Raw genomic sequence first — 23,347 nt, 5'->3', positions numbered from 1 at the left:
TTTAATATTACAAACGTGTCTAAAAATAAACCACGGAAGTGATGCCTGCTATCTTTGAATAAATTAGTACTATATGTCTGTGTTTTCATAGAAAAAAGATCTGACAAAACTAGTCTCCAGGAATAAGTCAGGGTCATAAGATAAACTTTTGAAAGTTGCAGATACTCTTGTTTACTTGTATTGTTGACAGAGTATCACCCATACTTCCAAATAGAGGGGCATTTAAAACCATAGTTTAAATAAATCTTAAATTTAATTAATTTTAATTTTTTTTCCAAAAATTGTTTTTAAACTTTTATCTCAGCATAAGGGTAATCTATGGTAGTAACCTATATATTTCAAAATATTTAATTAATAGAATAAAAGTTGTCTTTGCGCCTTGATTTCTACTATTGCTGTTATTCACCATTACTTCATTGACTTTCAAATTTTCAGCCTCAGTTTACCCAAACCATTTAGGTTATTTTGCATGAGTTGAATAACATTTAAGAGTTTTCTGTTTTGACCATTGTAGCAGCGATTATGATTAGTTTATTTCCTCCTATTTTAAAGCTTTCAACTTCATATCATCTACAAATAATGCGAACATTTTTGTCTTTAAGCATATTGATGAACATGATAATTTTAACACTGATCTCTTTAGTATCATCATTCTGTATATTTTACCCTGCCTGACTTTTCATTGCTTCCAGGTCTATGTGATGGAATTAATAGACCAATTTCCATTAGTTTTGTAAGTAAAATTTCATGGAACACTGTTTTAAATATTTTATTATCTTTTGGGAATATTCAGTTTTTCCAGGGTAGAATGAAGTAAGCAAAACCAGCTACATATTTAGATGTATTTGCCTTTGATAAATACTGCTCAAGTTATACTATTGGTAGTAAGTTTAAAAACTGACCAAGAGCCTCCAACACAAGCATCCTTACAGAAGGGTGAAGTGAGAATAAAATACACTTGGGAGTCACATAGTATTAGTTATTAGTTTCTACTTCTTGCTAAACCACAAACTCAACTGTTACTCAGTTCCCGACCGAGGTTATTCCCTCTTTTAAAATGAAATTAATCATACTTCTCATAGTTGTTTTAATTATTAAAGGGGAGGAAGTATGAAAATTGACTACTATGCCTAACACAAAATCAGTGTTCAGCAAATTAGCTTCCTTTTCCTTTTTTTTTTTCTTTTCCCGTATATTTTATTACAGAATATTGAGTAGAGTTTCCTTTGCTATACAGTAGGTCCTTGTTAGTTATCTTTTTTTTTTTAACATCTTTATTGGAGTATAATTGCTTTACAATGTTGTGTTAGTTTCTGCTGTATAACAAAGTGAATCAGCTGTATGTGTATATATATATACATACCCATATCCCCTCCCTCTTGCATCTCCCTCCCACCCTCCCTATCCCACCCCTCTAGGTGGTCACAAAGCACCTAGGTGATCTCCCTGTGCTATGAGGCTGCTTCCCACTAGCTATCTGCTTTACATTTGGTAGTGTATATATGTCAGTGCTACCCTCTCACTTCGTCCCAGCTTACCCTTCCCCCTCCCTGTGTCCTCAAGTTCGTTCTCTACGTCCGCATCTTTATTCCTTTCCTGCCGCTAGGTTCATAAGAACCATTTTTTTTTTCTTAGATTCCATATATATGTATTAACATACAGTATTTGTTTTTCTCTTTCTCACCTCACTCTGTATGACAGACTCAGGGTCCATCCACCTCACTACAAATAACTCAATTTTGTTTCTTTTTATGGCTGAGTAATATTCCATTGTATATATGTGCCACATCTTCTTTATCCATTCATCTGTTGATGGACACTTAGGTTGCTTCCATGTCCTGGCTATTGTAAATAGTGCTGCAATGAACAATGTGGTACATGACTCTTTCTGAATTATGGTTTTCTCAGCGTATATGCCCAGTAGTGGGATTGCTGGGTTGTATGGTTGTTCTATTTTTAGTTTTTAAAGGAACCTCCTTACTGTTCTCCATAGGGGCTGTATTTACATTCCCACCAACAGTGCCTTTTCTCCACACCCTCTCCAGCATTTATTGTTTGTAGATTTTTTGATGATGGCCATTCTGACCGGCGTGAGGTGATACCTCATTGTAGTTTTGATTTGCATTTCTCTAATGATAGTGATGTTGAGCATCCTTTCATGTGTCTGTTGGCAGTCTGTATATCTTCTTTGGAGAAATGTCTGTTTAGGACTTCTGCCCATTTTTGGATTGGGTTGATTGTTTTTTTGATATTGAGCTGCATGAGCTGTGTGTGTATTTTGGAGATTAATCCTTTGTCATTTGCTTCATTTGCAAATATTTTCTCCCATTCTGAGGGTTGTCTTCTTGTCTTGTTTATGGTTTCCTTTGCTGTGCAAAAGCTTTTAAATTTCATTAGGTCCCATTTGTTTAGTTTTGTTTTTATTTCCATTTTTGCATCTATGTTCATCAGTGATATTGGTCTGTAATTTTCTTTTTTTTGTGACATCTTTGTCTGGTTTTTGTATCAGGGTGATGGTGGCCTCGTAGAATGAGTTTGGGAGCGTTCCTCCCTCTGCTGTATTTTGGAAGAGTTTGAGAAACATAGGGGATAGCCCTTCTCTAAATGTTTGATAGAATTCACCTGTGAAGCCATCTGGTCCTGGGCTTTTGTTTGTTGGAAGATTTTTAATCACAGTTTCAATTTTAGTGCTTGTGATTGGTCTGTTTATATTTTCTGTCTCTTCCTGGTTCAGTCTTGGAAGGTTGCGCTTTTCTAAGAATTTGTCTATTTCTTCCAGGTTGTCCATTTTATTGGCATATAATTGCTTGTAGTAATCTCTCATGATCCTCTGTATTTCTGCAGTGTCAGTTGTTACTTCTTTTTCATTTCTAATTCTGTTGATTTGAGTCTTCTCCTTTTTTTTCTTGATGAGTCTGGCTAATGGTTGATCAATTTTGTTTATCTTCTCAAAGAACCAGCTTTTAGTTTTATTGATCTTTGCTATTGTTTTCTTCATTTCTTTTTTATTTATTTCTGATCTGATCTTTGTGATTTCTTTCCTTCTGCTAGCTTTGGGGGTTTGTTGTTCTTCTTTCTCTAATTGCTTTAGTTGTAAGGTTAGGTTGTTTATTTGAGATTTTTCTTGTTTTGAGGTAGGATTGTATTTCTCTTGACTTCCCTCTGAGAACTGCTTTCGCTACATCCCATAGGTTTTGGGTGATTGAGTTTTCTTTGTCATTCGTTTCTAGGTATTTTTTCATTTCCTCTTGGATTTCTTCAGTGATCTCTTGGTTGTTGAGTAGTGTATTGTTTAGCCTCCATGTGTTTGCATTTTTTACAGATTTTTTCCTGTAATTGATATCTAGTCTTATAGCATTGTGGTCAGAAAAGATACTTGATACGATTTCAACTTTCTTATATTTACCAAGGCTTGATTTGTGACCCAAGATATGGTCTATCCTGGAGAATGTTCCATGAGCACTTGAGAAGAAAGTGTATTCTGTTGTTTTTGGATGGAATGTCCTATAAATATCAGTTAAGTCCATCTTGTGTAATGTGTCATTTAAAGCTTGTGTTTCCTTATTTATTTTCATTTTGGATGATCTGTCCATTGGTGAAAGTGGGGTGTTAAAGTCCTCTACTATTATTGTGTTCCTTTCGATTTCCCCTTTTATGGCTGTTAGCTTTTGCCTTATGTATTGAGGTGCTCCGATGTTGGGTACATAAATATTTACCATTGTTATATCTTCTTCTTGGATTGATCCCTTGATCATTATGTAGTGTCCTTCTTTGTCTCTTGTAATAGTCTTTATTTTAAAGTCTATTTTGTGTGATATGAGAATTGCTGCTCCAGCTTTCTTTTGATTTCCATTTGCATGGAATATCTTTTTCCATTCCCTCACTTTCAGTCTGTATGTTCGCTAGGTCTGAAATGGGTCTCTTGTAGACAGCATATATACAGGTCTTGTTTTTGTATCCGTTGAGCCAGTCTGTGTCTTTTGGTTGGAGCATTTAATCCATTTAAATTTAAGGTAATTACCGATATCTATGTTCCTATTACCATTTTCTTAATTTTGGGGGGTTTGTTATTGTAGGTCTTTAACTTCTCTTGTGTTTCCTGCCTAGAGAAGTTCCTTTAGCATTTGTTGTAAAGCTGGTTTGGTGGTGCTGAATTCTCTTAGCTTTTGCTTGCTGTAAAGGTTTTAATTTCTCCATCGAATCTGAATGAGATCCTTGCTGGGTAGAGTAATCTTGGTTGTAGGTTTTTCCCTTTCTTCACTCTAAATATGTCCTGCCACACCCTTCTGGCTTGCAGAGTTTCTGCTGAAAGATCAGCTGTTAACTTTATGGGGATTCCCTTGTATGTTATTTGTTGCTTTTCTCTTGCTGCTTTTAATATTTTTTCTTTGTATTTAATTTTTGATAGTTTGAGTAATATGTGTCTGGCATGTTTCTCTTTGGGTTTATCATATATGGTACTCTCTGCGCTTCCTGGATTTGATTGACTATCTCCTTTCCCATGTTAGGGAAGTTTTTGAGTATAATCTCTTCAAATATTTTCTCAGACCATTTCTTTTTCTCTTCTTCTTCTGGGACCCCTATAATTCGAATGTTGATACATTTAATTTTGTCCCAGAGGTCTCTGAGACTGTCCTCAATTCTTTTCATTCTTTTTTCTTTATTCTGCTCCCTGGCAGTTATTTCCACCATTTTATCTTCCAGCTCACTTATCCGTTCTTCTGCCTCAGTTATTCTGCTGTTCATTCCTTCTAGAGTATTTTCAATTTCAGTCATTGTGTTGTCCATCACTGTTTGTTTGCTCTTTAGTTCTTCTAGATCCTTGTTAAATGTTTCTTGTATTTTCTCCATTCTGTTTCCCAGATTTTGGGTCATGTTTACTATGATTACTCTGAATTCTTTTTCAGGTAGGTTGCCTAATTCATCTTCATTTATTTGGTCTTGTAGGTTTTTACGTTGCTTCTTCATCTGTAACATATTTTTTTGTCGTTTCCATTTAAAAAAAATTTTTTTTGATGGACGGGGCTTTATTCCTGTCTTACTGGTTGTTTGGCCTGAGGCATCCAGCACTGGAGTTTGCAGGCAGTTGGATAGAGCTGGGTCTTGGTGCTGAGAGGAGGACCTCTGGGAGGCCTTACTCCGATTATTATTCCCTGGGATCTGAGGTTCTCTGTTAGTCCAGTGTGTTGGACTTGGAGCTCCCACCACAGGAGCTAGGGCCTGACCTCCAGCCTGGGAACGAAGATCCCGCAAGCTGCATGGCACAGCAAAAAAAAAAAAGAAAAAGAAAGAAAAAAAAGAGCAGTACGATATCAAATAATGAAAACAAAATAAAATTAGAAAGATAAAAATATTAGGAAAAATAAAAATATAATTGAAACAACCGCAACAGGGTAAAATAAAACCACAACAGAAGAAAAAAGGGGGGTGGGGGGAAAAAGCCAAAGGGAGAGAACAATAACAAACTATAAAGAATAAAATAAATTTAGAAAAATAAAATCTTTATTAGGAAAAATAGAAATGTAAATGAATCAACAACAGTGAATCCACAAGGTAAAACAGAACCCCAGTCTAAAAGAGGAAAAAAAAAAAGCCTTTGTATGGGGCAGAATTTAGGTGGGTGTGGAACTTAGGCAGGGGCGGGGTTTAGGGTGGGGCGAGGCCTAGGCAGGTGGGGGGGTGATGTTTGAGTGTGGGGCGGGGCCTAGGCTCAGGACCCAGCTGGAAAAGGCCCTGGGGACGGGGCCTCTGCTTAGGACCTGCAGGGAAGGGGAGAGGCAGCATGTCCAACGGAGGGCCTCTGGAGTGTGGAGTTCAGGAGTTTGGAGGTAGAGCCTGGGTGAGGATGTGGGAGTGGGGCTTGGGCTCTGCACGGCAGGAGGTTGGCTCTGAGGGCAGAGGATTAGGCCTGAGAGCCCAGCAGGCTCCCCGGTAGCTAAGTGGACAGGGAAAGCACTGGCCCTGTTCCCTTCTGTTCCTCCAGGCCCCCCCGCCGTCCCCCCCAGGGTCTCCCCCGTCCCCACGGGACCCCTAACCATGTGTGGGTCACTGGGTTTAGGAACTCCTCCCTTCCCCCAGCCACCCCTCGGGGTGCTGGTTCCAGAGGTCCAGCCTTTACTTTTGCTCCCCCTTCCCTCCCTCCCACTCCCTCAGGACCCGCAGGGCTGGAGGGGGCCTCAGTGGGCAGAGGACAGGCCCGGGATCTCCACAGGCTCCTGGGGGCCCAAGTGGGCAGGGGAAACCTGGCCACACTCCCTTTTGATCCTCTGCCCTCCCAGTGGTTCCCCAGTTTCCCCTTTCGGGAGTGGGATCCCTTCCCCTCCCCCAGCCCCCCCCAGGGGCACCAGTCCTGCCCACCCCCACTTCTCCTCCCCCTTCACTCCCCCCCACGCCCCCACGTCCTACCCGGTCGCTGGGGGTTCCTCCCGTCCCCTTAGGTGTCCGTGGTCCTCCATGGGTGCCTGGTACGTGCCTTAGTTGTGCTTCCTTTTTTTTTAATGTTCCTTCCTATTTCTGTGCCAAAGAAACGGTATTTAATAGCAAGTTAATGAACACTTAAAATCATTTTGTGAATCAAGAAAAGTGTCACTGTTGGGGTAGGACATTGACCTTACAAAAAGATTGCCTAAGGTTTATTGCTCAGACAGTGTATCTTAGGGCAGAGTTGTGGTATAGGCCCATATACATATATTTTATATGTAGGCATACTGTGTGTATATATGAGAGGGAAAATATGCTTGTAGTGTAGGAGGGTTGTAATAGGTTGAACCAAACAAAGTGTCTTTTTGTACAACAAAAGCGATAAAATATTAGTAGTTTCGTATGTTCAAACTAATAGACTCCTGCTCAGAATATCCACACATAAAGATAGATATCAGGAGGTAGTCTTCTATTTCTGTTAGGAAGTTTTCTGGCATGAACAGTTCATTTTGATCCATTTAAATCTGGCATGAGCCTTATTTTTTTTTTTCACTCTCTTATGTTCTTCAGAGTGGGACATAAAACTAAAAACCTTGGAACTGCTTTAGGGCATCAGGTGTACATTCTTACAGACTTAGCATTTAAATAATTATCATAGCTATTTCATAAACTTATTCTAACAGAGCTATATTAGATATTGCTATCCCTAATTTACAAACTAAAGAAATTAAGCAGTTATCCCCAAAAAATACACATAGAAACATACCTAATAAGTGACAGTACTAGAATTTGAATCCAAGTCTTTCGGATTTCATGTTTTTGGCACCTCCCTTCTGTTTCCCTTCCAAGGAACTAAAGTTCTATCAAATCAAAACCTACATTTCTCATAATATTTTTCCTCTTAAGGTTGGCTTGAGATATGGGAATCTCCTCTTTGCTGGCAGATTTTTTTTTCTATTATATTTAAAACAGTAAAAAAAAAAAAAAATAGTTCATAGTTGCCTAATAGAAAGTGAAATAACAGTTTTAGTTTATAAATATAGCAGATGTTTCCCCTTTTACTCACTTTAAGAATGATTTACTTTCTCTCATATAAAGGTCCAGGATGCACTTTTATCAAAGGGAAATCCTTAAGATAGCTGAAAAGAATAGTATGTACTAATATACAGTTTTTAGTTCTTCCACAGAAAAGCAGAGGGTGCAAGGAGGGCGGGGATAGTGATTGTTTGAACAGCCAAGTGTTTACCTCTTTGTGCTTTTACCACTGTGTAATATCAGATAGAGGCAATACAGCCTATGGTTTTTTCTTTCTCTTGAAACATGCTTTTCACAGTCTGTAAATATTGAAGATGTCAGTAATAAATCTAAATAGATTAAAAGAGTTATTTTAGAATTAATGCTAGCCTTTTAATTATAAATGCAGCTCACCTCATAAGTAAATCAAAAACTTAGCTCTTTTATTGTTGTTCTTTTAAGTGACAGAAGTACTGCATTTGAATTCTGCTCTACAGCTTTCAAAGTGGTTTATATTCTGGCCTAACCATTTCTATCAGTGCTATTTTTCCATGATTATTCTGAGGTTTATTTAAGCCAATCTTCTTACATTTGCTTACAGTGTTCCTCGTAGTTAGCATGTCTTTCTCTTTCTCTGCCTCTTCAAATGCTACTGACCTTCAGGGTTCTGTTTAATACTTTTTACAACATCTTCTAGAGTTTTCTAACTAACACCCATTTCTCCCTTTTCAGAATCCCCACACCACATAGTCAGTAGAACAATTTAGTACTTAATTAGAAATCATGTAGCATTTAATTCTTGAATATATATTAATCTCATCAAATAGCCTGTGTAACAACCATCCGCTAAAAAATTAACCAGAAGTTACTTGTTAACATTTCTTTTTGTTAAGTAATAGAAAGAAAGAAGTTTCTAACACAGTTCTGCTTTCCCCCAGGAATGTTTTTATGGTGACATCATTCCAACATACTGTAGTCCAGGGGGCTGCAACCCATTCACAAATTGACAATTGAAATCTTTCCAAATCAAGAAAGAAGGAAAAACAACTAGATTTGGGCATTTCAAAAAATAAATAACATAAACTAAAAACCATTTTTACTGATTTAACAGATATTTATGCACTTAGTTGAACCTGTATGCTAGGCCCCCGTGGGAACATGTCATGATGGCTGCCAAGAACACAGGCCTTGGTCCCTGGGCGTGGAAACAAATGAGAAGCAGCATCTTCTGACTGCTGCATGAGGCGTGTTGAGCAGCCTGTGCTGTCAGTTCAAGTCTTGGTTGAATGACTGTGACCAGAGTTCTTAATAAAATGCAGATTACCTGTGTTTTTTTTTTTTAATATCTCTCAAGTAAAATTTTACTACATAACTAAATTATCTCTCTGTAAATTCTGTTTTGTTCTTGTTAAGTAATATTACCTACTTAATTAATCATCTGGAGATGTACAAATAAGCATTTAAAAATTAATGCAGGAGGCTGACCAAAGAAAGTATGCCTTCTCCATAGAGAAAAGGGTTTGTTAGGAGAATTTTAATTCAGGCAGAAGCACAAATTACTTAGTAAGGAATGGCACTGATATCCAGATTGTCTGTGAGACGGTTGTCAACTTATCCTTTTTTCTAAAGATCTGTGTGAAGAATATATATAGTCACCTACCTGTGTTTTTATGCTCAGCTGCTTCAAATCACTGGACTTCACCAGGTAGTCTCAAGAGCCCTCTCAAATCTTGCATTCTAACTTTAAAAAATACATGTTATGTAAATTATGTGCCTTTGAAAGTTCAAGTTTTCTGGGGAGAATTATGTCATATGTTTATAGTTTAATATATTTTGTAAGCATTTATCAAAATCAAGCAAAAGATAGTCATTGAATTGGTCAGTTTAAATTTGTATGTCTCCTGACTTTGCAGTTATACTTCTGTAATTTTTTCCTGTAAATATATTCATGCATATACATGTTTACAGTGTATAAAAATATTCATGTAGTATTAGCTATAGCAACAAAAGTTTGGAAAGAACCTAAATGTTCGTCAGTAATGGATAGCATTATAAATTGTGGTTCATGCATGGAATGGAACACTATGTAGCCATTAAAAAGAACAAGGAGGATTAGGGACTTCCCTGGTGGTCCATTGTTGAAGACTTTGCCTTGCAATGCAGGGGGTGCAGGTTCAATCCCTGGTCGGGGAGCTAAGATGCCACATGCCTCATGGCCAAAAAACCAAAACATAAAACAGAAGCAGTATTTTAACAAATTCAATAAAGATTTAAAAAATGGTCCACATCAAAAAAAAAAATAAGGCGGATTTAAATATATTTAATCTGGAATTATTGCTAAGGCATATTAAGTGAAAAATGCACAGAATAGTACAGTATGCAGACATATTACCATTGGCAAAACATACATACCAAATAATGCGTTCTCCATAGAGAGAGGAGTTTGTCCGGAGGGTTTTGATTTAGGCTAGAACACAAATTTCCTAGCAAAGTACATTTATTTCCTTGCACACACACACACGCTCACACTGGCCTGGACACACACATGTTTGTATGTGCATAGAAGGGTATCCTAAAACTAATGATAGCCCTCAAGTGACCTGGAATAGGAATGAGAGGCAGGCTTTTCACCCTTTTTTTTCCTCTCTCTCTTTTTCTTTTTATTTTTTTTTACTATTTAAAATTTGTACTTGACTTTTCATACATACCCCTTTGTACTTTAAAAATTTTTGTTAGTTCAATTTTTAATTTAAAAAGTAAGATTTTCGGGGCTTCCCTGGTGGCGCAGTGGTTGAGAATCTGCCTGCCAATGCAGGGGATACGGGTTCGAGCCCTGGTCTGGGAAGATCCCACATGCTGCGGAGCAACTAGACCCGTGAGCCACAACTACTGAGCCTGCGCGTCTGGAGCCTGTGCTCCGCAACAAGAGAGGCCACGACAGTGAGAGGCCCGCGCACCGCGATGAAGAGTGGCCCCCACTTGCCGCAACTAGAGGAAGCCCTCACACAGAAACGAAGACCCAACACAGCCATAAAATAAAATAAATAAATAAATAAATAAATAAATAAATAAATAAATAAAAAGTAAGATTTTCATGACTTAATAGCACCAAGCCTGTAAAGTGAAACTAGTTTGTCCTAAGACAAAATTAAATGAGCTAAAATAGTATATATTTAAACCATTTTTTTTCCTTTGGATAGGGATTGAGAAGATCCTTCACAGTCAAGACTTCATAGCTGCAGAACATATTTCAGAACTTCAGTCAACCTTTGTGAAACCATAGCTCTAGAACTCTCATTGGCTATGTATCCGTGACCCTGAAAACGTCACAATTTGTTTTCTCCCTCTCTTCTGTCCCCTTCTTCTTGTCCTAGTGTCTATCCTACTTTACCTTTACTACAGATTACCTATTCAGATTTAACCTCTTAGCTTAGGGCAGAAGAATCCTGTTTTCTATTTGAGTCCATTAATCAATAGTAATCAACTTTTCCTGTTCATTTGCTTTCTTGTTAATTGAATCACCTAAGTCTCTTTTGGGACGTTTCAACAATTTGTGTTAATTTTTTAGATGATTAATAATCTTCAACTCTAGTATATTACTTAGCATTAGTCAAGAATGCTAGTTATCCACTGAATGTGACAGTCATGACAAGTTCTAATAGGAAGTCAAAACTAATTGCTTATTGGATATATAAAAATATTATCTTAAAAACATATAAACTGGAAAACTGGAATATATAATTTGTAATTTCATTCATAGTGATGAAATGGGACTCATCCCATAAGTTAAACTAAATCATAATTATATCCCACCTTATCCCCAAAATTAATTATTTATTTAAGAAATTAAAAGGTAGGAAGGGAGTCTGTTACTTCGACAGATATTAGGTAAGCTTTACTTGAGAAGCAACTTGAAGTATTAGACATGATAGCAAATGCAAAATACATGGTAAGAAGTGTGTGGCCAATACATGTGTGTAAACACTCAAAATGTATTTTTCTGCATATTTCCTGTAACAGCCTCCACCATCAAATAAGTATATCAAATTTCAGTTCATTAAGGTTTCAAGAAAGTAATTAAGTGAAGTAATGAAATTCCTCCATGATCCTTTGAGCGCTTTCCTAGAATGTAACTGAGAGGTGTAACACTTTTATACCCATTTATGGTTTTCTGATTTGCAGGTGTAACAAGTAACACTATCCAGCCTACTCCACAGACTATTCCGGCCATTGATCCTGCACTTTTCAATACAGTTTCCCAGGGTAAGTCAGCTGTTTTTTGAGATATAGTGTTTCTGCTGTTTGGGGGCATTGTTTTGTACTTTTATCTTAGGAGTTCAGTCTATTTGAATGTCTAGGTAATTTGAAACACATTTCTTTGAACGCCTTTATAAACACTAGATTCTCCAGTAAACCAAGATTGTTTCTTATTATCAAAAATACCTAAATCCAAAGGCATTCTCTTTTTTTTTTTAATCTTTTCAACTTCTTTTTTTTTCCCCCACTTGGTTGTTCTGTTTCTTTAATTTGGTCTTTCTTATTCAGAGTTTTCTTCATATGTCTGATGAGATTAGTCCTTTTATATTTAGAATGAAGATGTTGATTGATTATTTTCAGTAGATGTTATTGAATTTCCCCCAATAGTATGTCTGCAGGTCTGTTTCCCACTTGATTTTTCTGTTCTCCCCTGTGAGTGGGAACAGGCCATTCAGCTTCCTCCTGCATCTCAGCCGTGGATGAGGAGATCTTTTCTTGGAGGGGGATGGCAAAGGGTGTACCACACATACCTTGTCAGTCCTAGCTCTGTCCAGGAAGTAAATTCCACAATATTAGAGAGACATTCTCTATCTTTTTTGCCTAAGGTCTCATGTGAGAGATGGGAAGCCATTAAGGCTGAGGGTGTGCAGGTATGCAGAGGTTGATAGAGGGGGGAAGGATGTGAAACTAGTGCAGATAATTGTTTTAGACTGACTCAGTAAAGATCCCCCCAGTCCCACTCATACAGCTAGACCCTCTCAAGTTTCTCTGGATAGGCTCCCCAGTTGCCTCCTATATTACATGTTCTGAGTTGGGATTTTTTTTTGACACTGTTTTATCTAACAGCATACCTTCACTTAATTTCTACTTTTCTAGAAGTTTCTTTAAATCTCTTGTCAATTATCCTTTCCAGTTTTTACACTCTTTTCTCTTCTCTGCTTTTCCTTCAATTTTAGAATTTATTTCCTTTTGTTTTACCTTATCATTTTAATATAGTTTCAGAAGGAAAAATAGTCAATTATGTATGCTTAGTCTACCATCTAGAACTAGAACCCTGGAATTCTTTACCCAACCAAACTGTCAGGTGTGAAGGCAAAATAAATATTATTAAATATGTAAGGATTCTGAAGTTTTGCCTACCATACACCATTTCTAAGGAAGTTATCAGAAGTTACTCCATCAAGAAAAGAATGATAACCAAGAAAAGAAATATGAGATATAAGAAATGGTGAAATTAATCTTAGGTCACCTAAAGAAAAATTCCATTGACAGCTTTTCCATAGGCTTGAAAAGCAATTGCTCTAAAATTAGAACAGAAAATCAGAGCTCCCCTCCTTTAAGAAAAATCAAGCGGATTCCATGCAATATATAGAATAAGAAGCTGTAGAATGGGAAAGAAATGGATAAGAAGCTGTAGAATTCCTTTCCCAAGAAGAACGAAAAGATCCAAGAAAACATTTTAAATCGTACAAGTAGTTTCAAGTAAGAAGCAAACTGAAATATACCATGATTTTGAGCAATAATGGAATTATGAAATAAAAGAAAAGGGATTTTGTTTGACTTGGACACAAGGAACATTCTCCTTGAAATGGCATAGGCTTATCACAAACAGAATACTTTATTCAGGGCAGAATATAAATCAACACTGACAAGTGAAGGTAGAGAGATATTTCTGGAAGTTGAAAGGTGGAATAAAAGAAAGCTGTTATTAGGACGAGTGTCCAAAAGTGAAATGTTGCGATTTTTTTCTAGAGTTGATGGAATGAGAAATAGAAGACAAAAGTAAGCAACTAAGAAATTTAAAAGCACTAAGAAATTTAGAAGGAGATAAGGTAGGAGAGGAGGAAAGTGAGGTAAATTCTTTACCTTTCATAGCAGAGTGTCAGTAGATAAAGCCTAAAAACTGATAGATCAAGAAATGGTGGTATAAGCTTATCAGCTGGGGTTAGGGAAGTAACCTAGAGAAAACAAAAAATAGAAATAATTCAAAAGTGAAGTGGGGAGGGGCAAGGTAGATGACTTATTCAAATGTATGAGTTACATTAAGTTTACTCTACTTTTCCTGGTTTTATTAAAAGCAGATAAGTTATAAAACCTAAAATCAAGAGCTGCAATGGCCTTTGAATCCTGAAAGGCCTAGTTTACGAGTATGTGTATGTTTCATGGGGGAACATAGTGCTAAGGTAAGAAGAGTAAAGAAACTATAATAAACTAGCAAATTACCCAAGAACATAGGGGAAAATGTCTATTAGTAGACAGATAACCTGCCCAGCAAATACTATATTCCTCTGTTAAACTTGTTTTCCAGCTTCCTCTCTATAGTCCCATGTACCTGTAAAAGCTCTCCCTAAAATATGATGTGAAAATATCTGAAGCAGACTAGACAGAACGGTGAAACAGAATAAAGAATCCAGAAATCAGGCCACACCGTATGGGAATTAAAATAATGACAAAAGTGGCATTTGGATCAGTGTGGCAAGAAAAAAAACATCAAAACTGATGTTAGAAAAAATATATATAAGATACTATCCCCCAAGTCCTGTATCTCATTTGGTTGTATCTTAACAGGTTGGACTAATGAAAAGTAATAAATTGCATACAGCAAAAGATTTCCTCTCCTCATTATATTGTTAAAATGCAACTAATAGACCAGGAGGAAATCAATACTTAAAAAAATAAAGAATTACTGTTCAGAGCATATATAAAGAGCTCCTGCAAATAAATAAAACTTAACTCAATAGGAAAAAAAAAAAACAGAGAAATAAACATAGGGAATAACTCTTGTATGCTATTGGTGGGAATATAAATTGGTAAAGCCTTCTTCAGTAGCATTCTGTCACTGTCAGAATTGCAAATGTTTTTTTGACTCAGCTGTTCCACTTTTGGGAATCTATCTTAGAGAAATATTTAGACATGAGCACAAAATGTATTTACAAGGATATTTTATTTCAGCATCACTTGTATTAGTATAAAACAATTTTAAGTGTCTATTAATGAGAAATTATGGTCCATCTGTCCTATGGAATACTGTGCACATATTTTAAAAGGTTAAATACTTTTGTAATGAATTTGTGGCTCACTCTGAAGAGGAGAATAGAATTGGGAAGAAGGTAGGTATTTGAAGTACAGTATTTACTTTTTTAACTTGTATATACCTGATAGTATTAGAGTGTGAATAACAACTTACCTCTTAAAGGTTTTTTAAAAATTAAATGGAATATATGAAAAATATTTAGCATGGTTCGTGACATAATAATATTCTGCCTCTAATCATTACTATTGCTGTTGCCATTATTAAGTGATGTGTCCTGGCGATGCCTGGATTTAAGGGATCAGTACTGTACTTTATATTTACCTCCAAGATTTACTGCAGGGAATCAGATGATTCCCATATGATTTTGCCTATGCCTTCCATTCAAGTCAGAGGATAATTGAGTACACTAGGATCCGATTATCCAAGGTCCTTCCCATGAATTTCTAGTTAAGTAGGAAAAAATCTCTAAAGACCCATTTTGGAAATATTTACAATTAAGTATTCTATCTTCTGTCAAGATTAGATAAATCAACCTTGGAAATAGATGCTTCTAGCAACTGAGCATGCAGGGATTTCTCTTTATACCAAATAATGTTACCTTTGATCCAATGCTGACCCAGGCTCTTTCCCCCGGAACAGAGAACTTAACTGATGGCTCTACCTCTCCTCTGCCCGGTTCTTGTCCTGCCCTGTGAAGGGGAGAAGCAGCTCTGTGATAAAGACAGTCTTCTTGAAGGCATCTGGAACTTATAAGCACAGATTTCAAAAAAGAGATATTATATTAAATTAGACAACCTCTCTAATTCTTTTTTTTTTTTTTTTTTTACAGTTGGATTAGCTGTATGTGATCTTTCTTTCTTTTTTTTTTTTTCTAATTCTTTAAACACCTTTTAGGTCCACGGTGTGCTCTCTCTGGTTCTGATTATGGCTTCTGGTAAATTTTAATGATAGAAAAAAAACCAGCTTTCATTTAGGTGCATTAAGTAATAGTTACTATTTTGAATATAAAATCAGATAAACTGAAATTGAACAGTTGTTCTCTTCCTGAAATGTGTTTTCCTTTGTTATGTCTTTTTCACTTTCTCTATTTAGTTTTTAAATGCTAATTTAAAAGAATCCTAACTAGGAAGCAGATTTTATTTTTATTTAATATAAAATTTTAATTCATGCGTTTTATTATTAATGACTTATAGATAATATTTTTAAAGGAAAGAAAGCTTGAAATATTACAAAATAGCAAAAGTAACTATTTGACATGGCTTTTTAAGTTCTTTATATATTTATATATATATTATATATTTATATAGAATATTTTTATATATTCTACATAAATATATATTTACTTATAAATATTTATGCATTTAATTGGTAAAAATAAATCTTAACATCTATATAAATCTGTAAATTACATTTTGCATCTAAATCTGTAAGTTGGTTATCATCTAGTTATTACATTTTATAAGATAGTTACATAATTTGTCATACATGCTGTAAGCTATATATTATGTATCTGTAATTATAGTTTTCTGCTAAGATATTTTATTCACATTTTATAAATATTGAAATTGTTATTCCATGAAAAAAAAATGCAATATTTGTGTTTTAAAATAGTTTTATCATTAGTAGATAAGTTTAGTTTGTAAAAACTAAAATAGTAATGGAGTTCTTACTACTGTACACATTTATATTTTATTAATAAATAAGTGGTATGTCAGCAAAACAGTGTTAAAGCTGATGCTGTAAAAAATAAAATTAGTCCTGAGCATTAGGGCTTTCCTCCAGCAAGTCCAGTAAATTCTGGATAGATGTCTTACATATTTAAACATTGCCTGGAGATAGAAGAATAGACTACTAAAGCACAAAATGAGTAGTATTAAGGTAAACTTAATTTTCAAAGAAGTCTCACTCACCTAGATAATATGTCTCACTCACCTAGATAATAGTATACATATAGGTGACTAGAGCCTCTCAATATACTTTGAAAAAACATTGATGAATCGTTCAAAAAAAAAATAAGCAGAAGTGTGCCTGACTAAATTGTCAAAGGAACTGCAGGACAATTGTTTTTTAGGTTTAATGGGTAACAAATGCCAAGTCACTAAAATACTAAAAATAGAACTGTGGAGAAACTGTTTTTTGTTTTTTAAATATATAATTAAATTTTACTAGTTTATTCATTTGTATTTCTTACTTCTAAGCAAGACCAGAATTCAGGGAAATTAAAATAAGTTCTGTTAAAATTGGAATGTGTAATCTCTGATTCACAACAGTAAGGGCCAACTCTTAATATAAGCTTTAATAATATTAATTCAACAAATATTTGAAGGCTTTGTATGTGTAACACACTGGGCTAGTTACTATATGTAGTTGTATAAGTGCATTATCTTAAAATCTGAAATTTAATTAATGTTTACATCTATGTGAACTTTTATTCCTTTTAAAATGTGGGGAAGAATTTAAAGTACAGACAGCTTTTTTATATTCCTTTGTTGAAGTTATTCAGCACTTACACTGGGCTAGAAGCTTTAGGATACATTGTTTCAGTATCCTTTTTTGAAAATTTTTAGAAAATAATAATTTGGATAAGAATTTAGTATCAGAGTACCTGGAATTGCTACATACTTTGAAGTCCTTGCCTAGGGAATGTCAGAGTTTTCATTTTATGCTGTACTATCTGGCAAAATTAAAAGCAACTAAAAAAAGTAATTGTATTTATAACTACAAGCTTATAAACAGGATCGATATGTATTATATGTTCATTTAGAAACAGAATCGAAATATATTATCTTTTCGTTATGTTGTATGCCCCCAGCCTTCTGACCAGTTCTCCTTAGAATCCTCATAAAAATTTCTAAAGAAAATGGTATTTATTTCCAAAGGTAAGACACAAAGTCAGTTTTTAATTTCACCTTTAGAAATATATATTCAAGTATATTCAAATCTTAGATTAAATGAAATGTTTTCAGTGTGTTTTTTTTACCCGAATTATTTAGTTGGGCTCTATCCATATTAATCATATGTGTAACTAGAAAACTTGCTGGAATAAATTTTGGACAAATAATTGGTAAGGGTCGTTTACATGTTTAATTGTGTAGTTTAATGACATATCTTAGTTAAACCTTAGAGTTTTGTATATGGACAGCACAAAAATGCAAACTATTTTCATGCTTAAAAAAAGTTAGATGACTTACGTAACTTTTTAACATAAAGTTTGTTATTTAATTTTTTTTTGAGTTATATTTATATTCTAGTTCAAATGAGGGTTGAATGGTTTAGTCTGTGTGTATTTATTGTTCCATGAAAAGAGAGGCTCAGCAATTCTAACATACACACCAAAGCTATTTTCCTTGTTTTATACAGAATATAATTTTTTTGCAGTTGATTTGCCAAAATATAAAGGCTTCCAGTTTATGACTTCTGGTAGGAAAATCTTGCTCATATAAGTTGTTATGTATTGACATCTGTATGGTTTATATTAGTAATTTAAAAATTTTAAAGCATAAAGAAACTTTATTCAAATACAACTGGGGATTGGGGGAAAAAACCTTCCATTTTTTAATATAACCTTAAACATTTTCTATAATCTTGAATATAAGCATTTACCTAGCCTAAAAGAACGCTTCCTATATTCTTTGTAAATATCTTAATTACTCTGTTTTTCTCTTAGGAGATATCCGACTAACACCAGAGGACTTTGCTAGAGCTCAGAAATACTGCAAATACGCTGGCAGTGCTTTGCAGTATGAAGATGTCAGCACTGCAGTGCAGAATCTACAGAAGGCCCTCAAGTTACTGACTACAGGCAGAGAATGAAGCCTTTGTACAACATCCATGCATTTTTGGCTTAAAGAACTAACAGTCCACTACTCTATCTTCAGCCTATCAGGAGCATATTTTAAGGAAGACTTCAGTTCCATTGACTATAACAATGGAATCTGTGTCTGTGTATCAGATTCCTGTTGAAGCATTCATCAGCAGCCTCAACCAGTTTTCATTGTCCATTTAGTGGATTCAGTAGTCTCTGGGTAGATAGGGCTGATGTGAGCAAGGTCCTAAAAATGCCCATTTGAACCCTGCTTGTTCAAAAAATGAAAACACACTTCTATAAAATGTATTGGGAATTAGCTTTGTATCTTAATCTACATAAATTAAGGAATTTTTTAAACTATAATTTGGACAAACAGACCACATTACTTTGCTATAAAATTCTAAATTTAACTTTTAATAAAGATTGCCAGAATATTCTAGAGATGTTTTTGTTTTCCTCAGGACTTCTGAAACAGATACGAACATCCTAAACTGTTAGTTGAATCTGAAAGAGATTATGTTCAAGTTTCAATTTATATTCATGTTAAATATAGCTACATTAAAAGTTAAAATGTTCATGGAAGGAAATGTAATAAGGTAAAGAGGTAGAATCAGTTTTAGACGTAAGAGTAATGTTGGTTGCTCAACTGTTTTCCCTTATTGACGCTTAAGGTGAATTGGTATTTGCTTCCTAAGCAGTTTGACTGCATGTATTAGAGAATGAAAACAAGACATTTGTAATAATGCCTGGAAACTTGGTGCTTTGAGTTAAGGTTCTCCTCTGCTGCTATGGAATGGATTCCATAGAGTGTATAGTTATGAATGATGCAGAAGATTATAAAAACATAGACTCTCAGTTGTTAAGTTTATAAGTTATGTGGGAATTATGGACTTACTATGTCACCTGCATTTGTTGCTGTTTAAAAAATAAATACAAGGATTCTTTTAACTAATTCAGTTTATCACAGAGCCAAATGTCTGTTTTGCATGCTAAAATTGTCAGTTTTCTAAAGTCATTATTTTTAGTTTTAAGGATATAAAGAGAGAGAGAGAGAAATTTGGCAGATTTACCTGAAATTATCTAGTCCATTTCATTCATTCCACTAATATTGGGAATCTTTTAACATAGGGGTCAGCAAACTATGGTCCATGGGCTGGCCATTTGTGTAAATAAAGTCTTATTGAAACCAAATAATATCGATTTATTTATGTTTCGTGTTTGGTTGCTTTCCACGATGGCAGAATTATATGGCCTGCATGTCTAAAATATGTACTACTTGGCCCTTTAAGGAAAAGTTTGCTGACCCCTGTTCTGACAGTCTGTTTGAAAGAAAATGAATCATTATCTCATAATCTCTTATGTCTTTCTATTTTTCTTTGCATAAGTGTAACGTTTATTTATATAGAGTTCGATAGAATGAATATTGACAGAATAAACTGTTCTAAATTATTGCAAAAACAAGCCCCCCAAAAACATGCCTCCTGAAAAACATTTTCATATCTTTCACAGCTGAATTCTTAAAACATTTGCAGGGTTCAACATTTGCATCTGGAATTCCAGGACTCTGATATAGTTCTATAGACGTTTATTGAAATCGAAAAATGACTAGGGTGATCTTTCATGTTATAAAAGGTAAATGTAAAATACAGTTCAGCAAATTTTAATTCAAATCCTAACATGTCTGGCCACTAGGAAGAAAACTGTCACCTCTCATTTCACACCCTACCTGTTGCTCCCAGTTGGGAGAGCACATGGAGGGGAGAAGATGCCGTGGAAACCATGGAGTCCACTGAGAAGTGAGCTGTGATGTAGCAGCCCTTACCTGTAAAGTGGAGGGGACACCACTAGCCACCTCAGAGTTTGTTATGAGCACTAAGTTAGGTACTACACATGAAGTGCTCAGCAAGTAGTAGCATTCCATAAATGTTTATTGTTATTAATGTTACAATACTAATGTAAATTGTTAATCATTTGTTTCCTGACTATCAGGAAATCCCAGTTGTTTCTGTGGCCCATTACTTTAAAATGCTTTCTTGCATGAAGGGATTGAACTATAAAGATTTTTTAGCTTTGTACTTCCGCATATAAAATCTGACAGGAGAAAGTTAGAAATATTCTGATGTAACACTAGGGTAAATAGTTTTCAATTGGTCAGTCAACATGTATTTATTGAGCAGCTACTATGTGCCTGGTATCCTCATCCTTTGCATGAGGGAACAGCAGAAAACAAAAAAAAATCTCTGCCTCATAGAGCTTTATTCTAATGGGGAGGAAACACAAACTTAATAAAAAGTATATCATATATTCTATTCAACCAGTGGTTTTGAACATGTAATTGTTAGAAATGTAAATCTCAGACCCTACCCCAGTCCTACCCAATCAGAAATTCTAAGGGTGGGGCCCAGCCTTCTGAGTTTTAAGAAACACTTTACAAAACACATCTTGTAATCTGGTGGTCCCCTGAGTCCGAGTGGTTTAGCCCTACTCCCATCGGAAAGATTGAGAGTCTGGGAGGAAGATTCGCCTGAAGTGTGCCTGGACACCCAGCATCAGCGTCACGTGGGATGGGAATCACACTTCAGGAACTTCTGTATTAGACAGTGATAAATGCTCTGGAGAAAACCGCAGTATGGGATAGGAAATGCTTGGGTGTGTGTGGGCCTGTGCACGTTTAAATAGGATGGGATAAGCCTCACTGAGGTGACAGTTGAGTGAAAAGGGAAAGGGAGGAAGAGTATTCATGGCAGAGGGAGGTCGACAGAGGAGGGAAGAGGGGATAAGTGAGGAAGGCTGGTGAAGGAGCGAGAAGCTCAGGATTACACGGGCTTTTTGTAAAACACTTAGCTTTTCCTCTGAGCAAGATAGGGAGCTACTCAAAGGTTTTGAACAAAAGAGTAGCCTGATACAACTTTTAAAAGGATCATGTTGGCTACTGTGTTGAGACAAGACCATAAGGTGGGCAAGGGTGGAAGCTAGGAGAGGAGTTAAAAAGAGTATTGCAACAATTCAAGGTGCAATGTTATGATGGCTTAGATCAGGAGTAGAAGTGGAGGTTATACAGTGTAATGGGTTTCTGTAGAGCCACAGTATTTCTGATAAACCAGATCTGAGGTATGAGCATAGAAGGAGTGAAGGTTGACTCCCCAAATTTAACTTGAACACTTGGAAGGAGCAAGTAGTCATTAATTGCAGTGGGGCAACTCGCTGAATTCTGCTGACATTTAGGCTGAAGTACAATGTTCCCAAGTTCTTGTGAGCATCCCAGTAAAACTATTTGATAACATTGTTTTGTCAATACAGACAGAGGAGGAAGAAGAAAAGATAAGTTCTGTCTACAGTGATTGTCACAGACATCTCACCAAATCACTGCTGAACTGGACCTAGAAGCCAAGAACAGTTCCCAAGGTTATGGTCAAGGAAGTTTGCAGGCTTCAAGATTACATCCATGAAAAAGACCCCAGTTACAGGTCTTGAAAATTAACATCCTAGTATTCATAGAATTTATTTATATATAACTTGTACTTCTAGAAATGTGACGTCACTGTGACTGTGTTAAGAAATGGTTATATACTGTCCTTTCTAAAGAAACTTAAATCCTAATAGCATTGTTACAACTATCTTCAACTTGAAAAGAACAATAACTGACTCAGGGTTGAGTGTTGTTGGTTATCTGCACAGCTTTCTCTACCCATCCCCATTTTTTTTAAACTTTACTCATTTTATGTTCCAAAGCAATTGGATCAGATCATCTAGTTTGGACAGTACATAAACCTCCACCAGTAGAAAAGTTCTATTTTCAAAAGAGATCACAAAATTTTAAGGCATCCCTCATATGGAAGGATGCTCGCCTGGTTGGTTGTAATCTTTGATGTCCCTGTGGAATTCTGAGACTAAAAGCTCATTTAATGGAGTATACTTAAGTAGGACCAATTTCAACTAAGTGATACTTTAATAATAGTAAATATAATAACTAACATTTGAGTGTTTACTAAATGTCGGGCACTATTCTGAGTATTTTACATGTAGTCATTTAATCTTGCCAGCGATCCTGAGAGGTGGGTCCTACCATTGGTCCCTGTTTACAGATGAGGAAACAACCACAGGGTAATAAATTTGCCTGAGGCTACACAGCTAATATTGAAATTTTCTAAGCTCAGGCTGCCTATTTCAGGCAATAATATTATCATCCATGTAGGTAAAGGATCAGTTAAATTATTATGAGAAAAGTGAGATGTTATCAAGGTCACTGGACAATTCCTTTTATTAGTGGGCCGTGTAGCAGCTAGATTTTTTTGTTATCTGGACAATATGTTCCAATTAACTGTGGGTGCTAGGTAGTGAATACAGGGCATGATCACACACGCTGGAGCCATGGCCTGATAGCAAATGGAGTTTGTGTCCAGAGAGAAAATAGGCAGATTTGAATGACTGGTGCAATGGATTAATATGTCATCTGGAGAGAGTCCCACATCACTAGGGAGTCCTGGGTTTCCCAGACACACCGGTTTTTTTCTCTTTATTTTAAACAACATAACTATTTTTCCTAATTACAAAACTGTCACAGGACTTCAAAATAACAATAATGTTTATAATTAGTTATTTCTTTAAATTTTTGCCTAAAAGTATGAGACAAGGACACCTATCCCTTACTTTAGATATCCCTTAAAATTTGGGGGAAAAGAAATGATTGCATAACAATAATCCATGAATATAACTTCCTGGAGAACTATCTTCCTAGTGAGCAATATTGGGAGATTTTGTAAAAATATTAGTATCATCCATTTGTTGAAAAATATTAATATGTATTGAGCGTC

The 23,347-nt window shown here is 35.6% G+C and overlaps 1 protein-coding gene across 2 annotated transcripts in view; it reads left to right on the top strand.

The window, feature by feature from the left end:
- VTA1 (vesicle trafficking 1) overlaps positions 1-19,485 on the top strand; it is a 72,889-nt gene extending 53,404 nt beyond the window's left edge. The window contains exons 7-8 of one of the 2 annotated variants that reach the window (XM_059941088.1): positions 11,617-11,697; positions 18,393-19,485. In XM_059941088.1, the coding sequence (XP_059797071.1) occupies positions 11,617-11,697; positions 18,393-18,538 (227 nt within the window). In that variant the 3' untranslated portion in view covers positions 18,539-19,485. Of the gene's footprint in view, positions 1-11,616; positions 11,698-17,537; positions 17,596-18,392 lie in introns of those variants that run through there. The other variant, XM_059941089.1, reaches the window with a different exon arrangement.
- The last annotated feature ends 3,862 nt before the right edge of the window (positions 19,486-23,347 follow it).

This window comes from Balaenoptera ricei, chromosome 12 (genome assembly GCF_028023285.1).
Source record: "Balaenoptera ricei isolate mBalRic1 chromosome 12, mBalRic1.hap2, whole genome shotgun sequence".
In the NCBI taxonomy this organism is placed as follows: Eukaryota; Metazoa; Chordata; class Mammalia; order Artiodactyla; family Balaenopteridae; genus Balaenoptera; species Balaenoptera ricei.
Note: the sequence above shows the minus strand (reverse complement) of the source record. Positions and strands in the feature narration are given on the sequence as shown.